The 13839-nt window shown below is 50.3% G+C and overlaps 1 protein-coding gene across 1 annotated transcript in view; it reads right to left on the bottom strand.

Annotated features, from left to right (window-relative positions):
* Positions 1-280: 280 nt before the first annotated feature.
* Zfhx3 (zinc finger homeobox 3) overlaps positions 281-13839 on the bottom strand; it is a 170735-nt gene continuing 157176 nt past the window's right edge. Inside the window, 2 exon segments of the mRNA XM_028889219.2 lie at positions 281-6306; positions 10011-13838. Coding sequence (XP_028745052.1) covers positions 4637-6306; positions 10011-13838 — 5498 coding nt within the window. The 3' untranslated portion in view covers positions 281-4636.

Below are 13839 nucleotides of genomic sequence, written 5' to 3'. Positions count from 1 at the left end.
AAAAATGAGTTATCTACTGGGGCTCTCTGGATCAGGAACTCTCCAAGGCATCAGGCTTACTCTGGGCAGTCCAATAAGCCAGTCTTCTGGCCCAAACACACACCAGTACAAAGACACCAAAGAGGAACTGTGGTTTGTGCACCTTCCCAGGCACCTTGGGATGAGTACACTTGGCACACAGAGCCTTAAGACATTGATGGCATTGACAGTCCCCCAGCTGTGGCCATCTCTTTCATGTATGCTCCCATACATGCACACAAATCTGGTAACAGACAAGAACTTTTGCTCATATTTTTTTTAATGTATCACAATGAGCAGGAAACATACTTGATGAAATATTTTCAAAGGAGTATATTCAATTACCATCTACAATCAACTTAACTATGACAACAAAGTTTTTGTGACAAATTTCTTTTCAGTTTGAGTTCCTTGTGGTTCTGTTAGTCTCCATGTATTTTGGTACAGTCCCAGATCAGCATCGTTACAGTAACAAAAAAGCTAACAAGACTACATTATAGAAAAACACCAAGAACATCATTTTTGGTTTCACTTGCTCTATTTTTTTTTGTTTTTGTTTTTGTTTTTTTTTTTTGTGTTTTTTTTTGTTGTCTTTTTGTACATTGCAAAGGCTGTTCATATACCTCTTTACCTCAGGGTCACGTTCATTTCTGCTTTCTTTCCTACCCAAACTTGCCCCCCTCCCCCCCTGAAGAAAGTAAACAAACAAAACAAAAAAAACTAGTCAAAGCTTTGTTTCACAGTGGGCAGTATCTCAGCGCCAACAAACAACCAACTCCATTTTATGCTTCTATTTAAAATGTTTTAATTTAATTTATTATTTAAAAAAAATATATGTCCATGAACATCAAGTGCACTGGCTTGGGTCACTGCCTCTCTCCTGCAACTTCCTGCCATGCCTGATAACTCAGGTTCCAACATGTGCCGCCCGTCTTACTTTCTTTTCAATTGTGTAAAACTTTGGCCACATTCATCTTTTTAAATAGCTTTTCATTAAAAAAACAAACAAACAAAAAAAAAACCCAACTTCCTAGATGCAGTGTGTGTGTGTGTGTGTGTGTGTGTGTGTGTGTGTGTGTGTGTGTGTGTTCGTTCCTTCTTAAGCTTACAGGAGGGCCAGAGTAAGGATGGACGAGATAACTTGGAGTCTGACATGTAGCCTGGTGCTGTATGCCAAATAGTGTCTAACACCAAGCCCCATCATGAAGGAACTGAAGGGGGGGTGGGGATTCCTGCCAACAACCAAAAAAACAAAACAAAACTGAAGTGCCAATAGAAGTTAGGAACTAACTTTAAAAGTGAGTTGAGATAGTCTACTCAGCTACCCGCTCCAGCAGCAGACCGGAGTCAACTCCCCGAGTGAGAGCATCTAAACAGCTGAGCACTGGAGTGAATTTATGCTTTGTCACGCTACAGATCACAGCCACTGCGGCCACTAGTCCACACAGCCGTGACCAGCTCTCGTCTGCCTTCTGATTTCCACCATCACTGACTGCTTTGCTATTTCTGGGTTAGGGCTGAGAATTTCTTCCTTGATGGACATGCGTATGGGTGGTGCGACTGGAGAGGAAAGCATTCAGTACGCAACCCACTCCGGGTGAAACCCTCACAGATCTCCTTTCAGGAACACTGGTGGGTAGAAGCATGCTTAGCCATTCTACCCAATAATCGCCTTGTTGTTGCCAAACACACCCACAGGTGGAGGCATGGCACAGTGAACCACTGACGGTGACTCTGCCTCACGGAGGGGAGAGGGCGGATGATAGTAGCTCCAACTAGAACCAACAGAACCACTGGGGGAAGGCTGGCAGAGTTACAGAGGAGCTTGAGGTCGGGCGTGGGGAGGGTAGAATTGCACTAGTACCAAGCAATATCACTTTAAAAACAGTTTCTGAGAAGACCTAGCAGAATGGCAGGTAAAGCTAGTGTTAAAATTGTTAATTGGTATCACACAGAGAACCAAAAACAAACATTTTTCTATCGATACAGACACAGTAACATACAACAGTTAAATGGCAAAAAATATATATATATATTTCATAGAGTTACAAACAAGATAAAACAATGGAAAACAAAAACTGTACAACTTCAAAAGTGTTCATCTCAAAACACAGGGAGAAATACAACAACTCTTGTTAGAAGGAAAGAGCTATTTAAAACAGTAAGTGTTTTGCGTACTTGATTTTGACACCTTACGCTACAACTGGATACTGATAGGAACAGTTAAGATGGTATTCTTTTAGTATTTCTACTTTTAAAAAATTAAAAAGGAATTTGCACTGTGCATCAGCCTAGTTAGAAATATGTACAACAGTTCAGGATCTACTCTTTCTTTAACCAAAAAACAAATTCATAAAAATAGTCCCGGCTAAAAAAGAAAGTGGTGGGGGGTGGGGGGGGGAAGAAAGAAAAAAAGAAAAATGAAAGATTTCAAATCTTGGAATGCTCCAGTCTTTTGCAAAGTCGATGAGTGGCTTCAGCCCTGGGGAAGAAGCCCGGAAGGTGGCCAACGGAACCTGGATTCACAGTCTTCAAAGTTCCCTTTGAAACATAAGGAAGAGAGTGAGGGAGAAGGACTTCACACTCTGGGGCAGGGAGACTATGTCTGTTGGTGTTTGGCTATGGAACTGAAACAGCAAAGCATCTATGTGTCTTCAAAACTTATGTTTTAGCAGCACAGTTTTCCTTTCGAAGTTTAGACCGTTTTAAGATGAAAATGGGTTTCCGTTGCATTGTGTTGTGTTACAGGAATATGGATATTAACAGAAACACAAGTGCCTGATGCATGTGTTTTCTTTTTTGCTCTCTGTACATTGCTATCTGTTCTTTGTTGGCTGCATTCTGGATCACTCGCCGCTCAGACTGCCTAACACAAGGACAAAACTTTGAAGTAAAAAAAAAAAAAAAAAAAAACCTGTGTCTTTTGGTATCTGGAATTGTCATTAACAGCTGCCTCTCTGCTTGCAGAAGCGGCACACGACGACCTGGAACTCTTTTGTGTTTTTCTTTCTTTCTTTTATTAAACTAAGTCTTGTTTGTTTAAATCAGAAACAAATTCTCAAGTAACAAGAACCCTTCCCCCTTTGCTGCATCAGCAGTGAAAGGGTGTGTCTTTGGATTTTTTTTTAAAGCATGAAATTTCTTTTTCTGAGAGAGGAAAGAAAAGACACAAACACAAAAACCAAAACCAAATCTCTAGCCAAAAACTTCTTAGAAAGAAAAGCACACAGCCCCAATTACACAAACTGAAATGAATGTTTTAGTTCAAGAAAAGAATATTTGAAGTGTCCACAGATCAAGGAGAGAGAAAGGAGGAAGAAAGGGCCAAGGAAGGGTAAATAAAAAGAGTAATGCTCAGGGCTACCAGACACAGCTAACTAGAATTAAATGCCTTTCAAAAGTCTCAACTCCCCAACCAAAGATAATCTGTGAGGACCCTGATGATCCCTAGAATCCTCCGAAATTCTTTCTTTAGGTTTATAAAATAATCCTGCAGCCACCCTCCAAGAAACGAAGGTAGCCGCCGCTTTAAGTGGGAGATGAGAGGATGGGGGGGGGTGGAGACGACAAAGGGAGAGGAGCTCAGGTGAAGCAACAGATTGCAATCTATCCACTAGGGATGGACGAGACATCAAATGCGGAGCTGTCGCTGGACCACACAAAAGCTAAATGCACAAAGGGTTTAAGTCTACATACTGCTTCAGCTCGTCTCCAATGCAGCGATCTACTCAACACCAAAAATGGTCATACCTACCATAAATACAGAAAGTCAGTTTTTAAAACTCATTTTTTTAAGCTACAAGTCCTCAACACTCTTTGTGTGTGGGTTTGTTCTTTTTTTTTTCTTTTTTTTTTTCTGAAGGTGGGAGTGCTTAGCTTTTCCCCTTGAAAGTGGCTTCAGCAGAAAAGCCATTCTTGAAAATCCCCAGAAAGCTAAAGCAGTTCACATTGTTTTTCTTGAATACTTTCTGCCCATTTTTAAATTAACAAAACAAAACAAAACGAAAAATCTTTTCTGGAACAAAGGGGAAAAAAACATATAAAACAATGATTCTGAAAACAGAACAAAGTGTGAGCGATTGACCTGAGAATAAAAAGACATTACATTTCTTTTCTTTTTTTTGTTTTTTTCCTTTTAGCAAGCCATTGGTATCTGAATGCTAAGATAGCAAGAAATTTAAAACTGTAACAAGGTGGAGTGCTTTCCCATACAGTGCATGCCGGGCTCCTCTGTGCTATCAAGGTGGGGCAGTTCTCAAAAGGGGCAAATATACAAGGGGTTTAAGCTCCGACGACAATAGGCAGGCCCTGCGGACTTCCGTTTCCCAGACCAATAGTACCTTTAAAAGGACACAATGTAACAGGGTTAGGGTTTGTGTTTTCCTTTTTTAATATTAAAAACAAAAACAAAAACAAGGATGTAAAATCACCGGCATAGATAGGTATATGGGAAAACAACCCACGCTTTTTCTTTTTTTTTTTCCTTTTTTTTTTTTTTGTTTTTTGTTTTTTTGTTTTTTTGGTTAGAAGCTTTGGAATTGCAGTTAGTCTATTTTTGAAATTGGTTTGTTATTAATTTTTTTATTTAAATTCATTTGTAATTGTTCATCTTCAAAGCTTACAATCTGAAGGTGTCCGTTCCTACACTGGTCAGACCACTGTCCTTGGGGCAGCTGGGGTCTTTGGGACCCTCCACCGGGCTCGCCGGTCCGTCGGACTTTTGGCTGAGATCCGTGTCAGACTCCTCCGAATAGTCGTCTGTTGGCATCGAGGGCTGAACCCCTGAGGTGCTGCATGAACTTGAGGTAACCGTTGAAGATGAGGAGAGAGGAGGAAAAGAAGGGGGCTTCGCGGCTGAAGCCCGGGAGCCCACTGGCGGCCAAGACTTCCTGGAGGCGTGGGGGGAAGCGGACGAGGACGGGGCGGCCGACGGGGGAGGGGGGCTGTCGTTTGAGTGAGCGGCAGACTGCGAGGTAGATGCGGTGCTAGGATCGGGGAAGCAGGCAGAGTGAGGTAATAAACTAGGGTGCTCTTTGGCGTTTCTTGCTGCTCTCGTGATTGTTCTGTGTTTGTGCAAGGCCGACTCGAGATGCTGACTCAGCGCTTCCTCCCCGCAGAGCGCGCTCTCGCACGCCAGGCAGTGGTATGAGCCGCCGCCACCGCCGCCACCGCCACCGCCACCGCTGCCGGTGGGGACATGAAGCACCATCTCTTGCAGGTTCACCACAGACTGGCCGAAGAAGCAGAGGGACTTCAGGTGGCTCCTGGCCGCCTCCTCGTCGCCGAAGCCCGCCTGGCACTTGCGGCAGACCAACTTGTACTGCACCTTTGGAACAATGAAGGGGTCACAGAGGGAGTCCGCACTTTTGCTTTCTGCTTCTGGCTCTTCGGGGGGTTTCGGCAGGAGGGGGGACACCTCACGGGGGACGTTTTTCTGCTCTTCTGGTTTGGGGGATTCTTTGGCAGGGTCTTTGTCTGGGGAAGCAGCCCCCTGGGGGACTGGGGTTTGGCTTGCTTTGGGCTGCTGCTGCTGCACTTTTTGTTGTTGCTGCTGCTGCTGCTGCTGCTGTAGTTGCCGCTGCTGCTGCTGTTGCTGCTGCTGAATTGCCTCCTGCAGACTCTGCTGGTATTGCTGGTACTGCTGCAGGAGCGAGCCTGGAGACAGCCCCATGAGGGCCTGCGACAGGGCAGGGCTGTAGGGGAACAGGCCTTCCATGCCATACATGGGCTGCAGGTACCCGCTCTGCAGGGCGCCAGGGATCTGGGGGGCATAATAAGGAGAAAAGCCTGGTACGAAGTAAGGAAGGAACTGGCTCGTGAGCAATGCTGTGGGGTCTGAAGTCAAGGCCGCCTGCAGGGCCTGCAGCTGAGCAGGGTCCACCGCGTACTCCATGGCGGGCAGTGGGGCTGAGATGGTAGCTGTCGCCGCTGTAGGGGCCTCTCCTTTCTCCTTCTTGGGGACAGGCAGGGGCTCCCCTTTCCCTTTATGTGCCTTTTCCTTCTCCTTTCCTTTCTCACCGTCCTTGTCTTTGCGTGGCTGCTGCAGGGGGAGCTGTGGCGTGGGTATCGGCTGGGCTGCTGGCGGCGGAGGAGGCTGCTGCACCTGCGGCTGCGGCTGCTGGGGTTGTGGTGGTTGCTGAGGGGCCATTGCCATGGTGGCTTGTGCTGGGGTCGGGGAGCTCAGCGAGGCTGAGGACGGTTTATTTGGTAATCCAGATGTGGGGAGGCCAGGGGAAGGAACTGTTGTGCTGGGCAGACCCATCAGGTTCGGTTTAGGAGACGTTAAAGCTAAAGGGAATGGAGACAGAAAGAAAGATCACCATCAGTAGTCCAGGGGCGGGGGGACAGAGATTCAAGGGGCTGCATCTGTGCCTGTGGCACAGTCACAGATGTTTAAACCCCAAGGGTCCTCTCAAAGCCAGGGCTGTCAACAGGTGCACCCTGCCATGTTTAGGGTTAGGTGGCCCAAGGATTTTAATCGAGACACAGACCTGGGTCAGCTTCCATCCTTCTCCATCCCCACTAACAACACTCACTAGCTCACCTTTCCCTTGCCATGTACTTCCAGATCCTATTCGTTTTGTCCAGTACAAACTAGCCTGGCGGCCCCCAAACCAGCTTCTAGCAACTGGGACTCATGTAAATCGAAAGCCGTCATCAAGTGCCACAGACAGAAAGCCAAAGCAGGAATCCTAGCAGGACCCCAAGCCACATGAACAAACAACCGTTTCTGCATGTGTCCCCATCATCCTGCACCACTGCAGCTGAGTGGATGCTTTAGGAGGGCAGAGAGAAGACGGATGAGAAGGTAGAGGAAGAGCCTGGGAAGAAAGAAAACGACTTCTTCAGGGAAAACTGCTCCAGTGCCTTGGTGCAGCGTGTCTGTGGAGTAAGACACATCATCTCCTCTTGCCTCTGTGTAAACACTACACCACAGGGTGGGGCCGCAGACGCTGGGCTGGCATCCTCGGTTCCCAAGGGATCACAGCCTATCCTGCCCATTACTCTTGTTTTTTCTTACTGGTGATCATGGTCTGTAATGCTGGGATCATACAAAGTATAGTCCTATGTACCTCTGATCTTGCTCAACCCTAATCTATCACTACATACAAAAAAACGTTACCCACCCCAGGGCCTATGTATGGGCTTCACAGCTATCCCTTGCATGAAGACTGGGTCCCAGAGTGATGGAACAGAGTATCGCCACAGATGGTACACCAAGCTTCGGCCATGTGCTGGGAAGGGACAGAGTTCATTGGACAATGGACAATGTTGAGAAAAGGCAGGTGTTAGAGAACACAGACCTCGGAACACCTCCACCTTTACCACAGCTGAAAAACTAGACAGTGTATCATAGGACATGTTACCATTCCTCAGCATTTGACCAGGACTACCTTCTCCCAGATAGTATAGGTAGAGGTTGCATAACACGACACTGTCTTCATGAGGAGGGAAAAAACAAGAACCCGCACAATAAAACACTCTGAAGCCCAGAGTTGGATGAAGACTGTGTTTTCAACTTGAATGATACAGTGTATCAAAACCTCCAAGTTACAGAAGCGAAGAGCAAGGTTGCTCGGGCAGTTGCCAATCCCAGGAGAACCAATGCTTCCCTCAGTACAGCCACTGAGGGCAGATCATCCAGTTTCCTCAGTGAACACCAGGGACGGAAGGCTTGTTGGCTGAGCAGGGATTATAAAGCTCAGGGCATGGCTTTCTGTGTGCCGGTGGACAGTGGGCCTGCTCCGGGTTTGAGGTCTGTGGATTTGCCCATGCCCATGGCTTCACGCTTTCAAGAGAAAGAAAGGTTCAGGTCAGAAGGACTCGTGTGTGTGTTCAACTGACGGACTACGCAGAGATTCCGACTTTAAGGAACACTCACCGAACCCCTGCCATTTACCAAGCTCTGCACTGGCCGCACTTGCACACGGCTGCCGTAATGCTGGCCTTCTGATGTGTAAGATCAGAACCCAGCAAGGTACTTCATCCCCCTGAAACTCAGTTACCGTGGAGTCGGACTGACCTTGTGTGGACCGCGGCTGACCCACATCAGAGGTGTGACCTTTGGTTCCCCAGTAGATTCCTCAGAACCTCAGCCTTCTATAGCAGAAGACTGCAGGCACTCCAGGAATGTGCACGTGCAAAGAGCGACTGCCCGACAGACACAGGTTCCCTCCCTCCCGTTCCAGGTCCAGCGCTTCAACAAGCGGCAGTAGTTGAGGGGCTGGCAGCCGGGGAACACCTGGCTGCCCTGAGGATGAATAGCACAGCTCTGTATCTCCAGGCCACTCTTACATGGTCAGAACCTGAGCAGCAGCACATCTACCCGCTGACTGACTGACTGGAAGAGCCCAGAGGCCTGGGTGGGAGTTCTGGCTCCTACCCTAGCTTGCTGAATGGTCTTGACCTCTCTGGGCCTCAGATTTCTCACCTGTAAGACATTCTAAGTCTACTTTAAAAAATTCTTATCATGTGTGTGTGTGTGTGTGTGTATTCATGTATTCATGTGCTATCGTGGGTATGTGAAGGCCAAGGGACATCTTCTGGGAATTGGTTCCCGCTGTTGAGGCAGGGTCTCTCTTATGCCTGCCCAGCTGTATCCAGGTTAGCTAGTCCATATGCTTCTAGGTGACTCCTGTTTCCACTTCTCATCTGGAATCTTGGGGGTTACAGATGTGTGCCAATGTATCAGCATGTTTTGTGGGTTCTGGGGATCAAAACCAAGTCATCGGGTTTGCATGGCCTGTGCTTTTTTCACCCAACGAGCCCTCTTGCTGGTCCCGATTCTCCTGTTCTCACATCCTTATAGGCTGGGACAGCTTGCTCTCCTGCCAGTGCCCTAGACTGCAAGGATCATCCGAATGTCCGACCACTTGCCACGATTGGTCTCCTGGCTTCAGCATCAGTCTGTGCAATATATGTACGCCAACAGCCTTTGTCTTAATGCCTTCTTTCCTTGTTCCCTTTGGTAAGCAACCAAGAGCAGGAATGCAGTGGCTTATGTTCTGTTCGCCACCGCCACCAACACCAACACCTCCACCACCTCCACCACCACCACCAAGTTATTTTAACTAGGGCTGCTCTAGGGAGCACCTGAAGCGTCAAGCTTCGGAAAGACAAGGTGGCCTTAGGAGGGTCTGGTGTGCATGCCTAGACCTTTGGAGAAGGGACTTGCTAGCGTCTGCCTAACCCTCACAGGATGCTGGAGAGGAAGGTCCAACTTAAGAAGGACGGGAAGATGGGTGAAGACAGATGAGGAGAAACAAGAAAGGAATGTCTGTTGGAAGAACTGCAGGAGTCTCCATCTTTAAGAGAGTGTGGTTCCAGATGAGCAAGAGTGAGGGAGAGTGAAAGAATGGCTGAGGATCCCTAGAGTGCACATTCGCCATTTCTCTGAAAGATTAAATGTTTTCATGTCCAAACTAAGAACTGCATTACCAGTACAAGATTCCTGGTCAGTGAACTCTAACAGACAGCCTCTGTAGAAACTAGTCACTGTTCTGAAGAGAAGAGAACTAGGGAGGAAGCACCCAGCACCGAAGGGCAGCTTCCTGCTCTCGAAAGCTGGGCAGGACCGAGGCCAGAGGGTTGATTTCAACTCTCTCCAGCCAGCTGCTACAGGGTACGATACAGTCTCAGCTAGGCAATGCCGTTGTTTCCTATTTATAACAATTACGTGAGTGAGATCGTAGGACCACAAGGTTGGAAATTAGTATGCCCAATGTTTCTTAGTAACAGACACCCTGAGAGTGATGTCAGAGGAGATACTCTGAAGTGGCACTTCCATCCCAGCACAGGAGAGTCCAAGGAATCCAAGTCCCCATCACATGGCTGGATGGGAACTGCCATAGGAACTGCAATCCTCTTGTTTTGGGGAGACTAAAGAGGCAAGCTTCCTACCTGCCCACCACTCAGAGTGTTTGGTCACCACATTACAAAACCGAGCGTCTACTCGACTCCGACAACCGTCGCCTGCAGCAGGCAGGACCCACCTGTGTTGGATGGAGTAAAGCCTGGCAGAGAGGGGCTGTTGAGGCCGGGGAGCAACACAGGAGGAATGCCCTGGAGCGCCGGATACGTGGTAGGGAGGTTGAGAGCCTGGAGCGGGGCGTTGTCAAACATCCCCTGCTGCTGAGCCGCCAGTCCAAGGACCTCATTAGCCTTTTTAATCCGGTCCAGCTCTTGCTGAGCCATCAACTGGCGTACAGTGGCTGGGTCAAAATATTCTTTCTCCTTGTCCAGCTGGCTTCCAATGGTGTCCTTAACTTTGGAGATATGCTGTTGGGAGAAGATATGGTCACGTACAGACAGCCTCGCGCTGTACTTGATGCCACACAAAGTGCACTCTGTTTTGGGTCCCTCGTAACTCGTTTGGTTTATACCAAAATGCTTGGCCATGCTTAACTTGGACTTCTTCTCTTTTGCCCGGGCGTTCTGGAACCAGACCTGGACAACTCTCTTTGGCAGTCCAATGTCATTGCCCAGGACCTCGCACTCTAGCATAGTGGGCGTCCTGTAGTCATTAAAGCACGACTTGAGGACCTTCAGTTGCAGATTGGTCATCTGAGTGCGGAAACGTTTCTGCCCGGGGCGATCCCCGCTGTCACCAGATTTGCCCGCGGAGCCGCTGGCCCCGGGACTTGGGGAGCAAGGGTCTGCCAGGCTTGAGGTTTCACTATAGTCCACCGTACCTTCATTGTCATACTCCTTGCTATAGAAGCTGGGGGCCGGGCTGACCAGGCCAGACGACAAGCGGTCTTCGTACTCGGACATCGCCATCATGGCGGCTTTGGTCAGCCCCTCGTTAGGTGCGGAAGATTTGGTTTCGGTTGCTATCCCCGACGCGCTGTCGTTGTCGGCATTGCCCTCGTCCCCCGTGGTGGTGTCGGTGATGGCGGTGTTGACGGAGGAACAGTCATCGTTGTCCAGCTTGGTTTGGTCAAAGTTCAGGTTAACCGAGGACATGGAGGGGCTTTCAAAGTCTTCAATCCCTTCCACCTTGATGGAGGAAGGACTGAGAAGAGTTCTAGGGGACAACTCCATGGTTTTACTCACGGGCGAGAGCGGCACACCCTGACCGTCACTACTGCTCGGGGGTAGGTGGGAGAAGCTAGTTCCGTCAAAAATGTCCCCCTTCATCTGGAGTCCCCCATCGCAGTCTAAGAGCATGGCAGACAGAGTCAGGTTGTAGCCAGCTCTCTTGGCTTCATGCCAGTGCCGAGACCGGATATGAGCCTCGAGGGCAGTCTTGGCCTTGAAGAGTGCTCTGCAGAAAGGGCATCTCCTGTGGGCCTGGGCTGGGCCCACAGCCCGGAACTGGCCTTTCCTTTCCCGAGCTCGGGTGTTCTGAAACCACACCTGGACCACGCGCTTCTTCAAGCCCACCTCGTGCGCGATGTGATCCAGCATCTTCCGGGTCGGGTTGGAGTCCAGCAGGTACTTCTGGTAGAGAATTTCTAGCTGTTCTGGCGTAATAGTCGTCCTCAACCGCTTGTCTCGCTGAGGCTCCTCTCCCGTCCCGCTGTCGTTTTCCCCGGGGCTGGCGCTGGCCTTCTCCTCCAGCTTCCTCTTGAGGGTGTTCATGGTGGAGGTCGGCGTGGAGGGAGAAGTGGCTGAGCTGGCAGGGATCTGAGGTATGGCCCCCGAGAGCAGCTGGCTGGCCAGGAGCGGGTTGCTGGGGTCAAACAGCATGAAAGGCATATCCAGCGACCGGTCCAGAAACTGGGGGTGGATGAACTGGTTCTGCGCGCTCAGAAAGTGAAGCTGCTGATGCTCCTGCCAGTGCTCGAAGGACGGGAAGGCCAGCTTGCACTGGTCACACTGGTAGGGGATGAGCTGAGGAGGTAGGTTCGCCAGCTGTTGGGGCGTGGATGTGTGGAGGGGCTTGAGGGGCAGGTGGGAGAGCTGAGAAGGGCTGGGGCTTGACTGGGGGAGGGGGCACTGCGGAGGAGGGGCTTGTGGCGGAGGCTGCGGCAGGGAGGGGGCGGCCAGCTGCGGGAGCTTGGGCTGCGGAGCATTTGTCTTTTGCTCGGGCTGCTCTTGCGGCTGCACCTCCGGCTTTGGCTGTCCTGGCTTCTCTTGGGTTGGGTTTGGCTGCGCACTGGGAGGCTCGGCCTGCTTTGGCTTCTCATCGCTCGCCTCTGCTTTCGAACCGAAGGCGGCCAGGTCATCCGTCTCCGCGGTGAGCTGCAAGAACGCAGAGGGAGCCGTACTGGCTGATGGTGCTGGGGTGCTGTAAGCCTGTGAGGGCATGGGGGTGCTGCAAGAGGAGCTGGTAGGGGTGAGGATCTCCATGGCATCCATGGAGTCCTCATTTTGGCTGTCATCCTGCCCCTCTTCATCCTCATCCTTGTAGCACAGCTTCTTCTGGTGTTTGATGAGATCAAAGATGCGCTGAAACACGAGGCTACATTTTTTGCACTGGTAATTCAAGTTGCTCGTTCGAATGTATCTATCATTTGTAAGCTCGCGCCGCTCTCCATCCTTGCCCTCTCCCTGATTCTCATAATTTTTCCTGGCCTTTTGTCGGGCATTTTGAAACCACACCACTATGACACGGGTTGGGAGGTTCAATAAATTAGAAAGTTGCTCAAATTCATCGTCCTTTGGGTAAGCATTGGCGTCGAAGAAGTCCTGAAGGACCCGGAGCTGGTAGTCGGTAAACCTCGTTCTCGAGGACCTCTTGCTGCCCCAGTACTCCTGCTTCTGGGGTTCTGGCGAAGGGGGCCGAGAGTCGATCTTGAGCTCCTCCAAACTGGTGATGGGCGGGTTGCTGAAGTTATACGGGGAGTCCTTGTTACGCTGCCGCTCCTTGAAGAGAGTGTTTCTGAACCAGTGCTTGATCACTTTCTGGGGCAAGCCCGACTTATCCGCCATCTCTTTGATCTGCTCCTCGCTGGGCGAGTTGTTAATGTCAAAATACTGCCGGAGCACTCGGAGCTGGTCGTCGGTGATCCTGGTGCGAGGCCTCTTGTTCTGCTGCTGGAGCAGGGTTGGATTGAGCTGGTGCTGGTACAGCTGGGCCAGATCGGCAGGCAGAGGCTCCACAGGGCCAAGCTGAGGGGGCAGCTGAGCTGGCAGAGTCTGCAGCGGCATGGTCTGCATCATCAGTGGCGAGAAGATGGGCAGCTCCATGGGCATGGAGAGCTGGGTGAGAGGCACGGAGGGCTGGGCCGGGGCGATGGTAGGCGACGTGATGGGTGGAGCGGATGCAGGGATGGCTGGCGTGGAAGCCGGCTGGGGGGGTGCCGCAGGAAGCGGGGGTGGCGGGGGCGGGGGTGGTGGGGGTGGCGGCTCTGGGGTCTGGGGCCTCAGCGGGTACAGTTTGTCGTAGTGCTCTCTGTACTGCTTGGCAAACCTCTCGAGCTGTTTGAAGGGGAAGTAGTTCTGGTGCACGTGTTCTTGGTGGCTCTTCAGAATCAGGATGTTGGAGAAGAGCTTGCCACAGGAGTCGCACTCAAGCTTGTCCGGGCTCTCACCCTGCTCCGTCTTCCCGTTCTTCTTCTGGACCTTCTGCTTGTTCTCGTTGTACTGAATGACCAGCTCAAAGCCAAAGTTCTCCAGCAAGGCCTTGGTAGCATTCCCTCTGGCATCCGAAGCAATGCGGGGAGGAAGCATGGAGGCCTCGGAACCACCCCCTGGTGCCAACTCTTTCTTCTCTTTGGCCTTCAAGGCATCCGGCAGTGATTCCTTTGGTCCTGTGGTACCCTCTCCCCCCTCCGGCCCCTCCCTCTCTCGCTGGCTTTCTTTGTCCTTTTCTCTGATGGCCAGTTTGTTCTTCTTTTCAGGGTGCTGGCTTGGCTGAAGGAGGGCTGAATGACC

This window comes from Peromyscus leucopus, chromosome 5 (assembly GCF_004664715.2).
Source record: "Peromyscus leucopus breed LL Stock chromosome 5, UCI_PerLeu_2.1, whole genome shotgun sequence".
Lineage (NCBI taxonomy): Eukaryota > Metazoa > Chordata > Mammalia > Rodentia > Cricetidae > Peromyscus > Peromyscus leucopus.
Note: the sequence above shows the minus strand (reverse complement) of the source record. Positions and strands in the feature narration are given on the sequence as shown.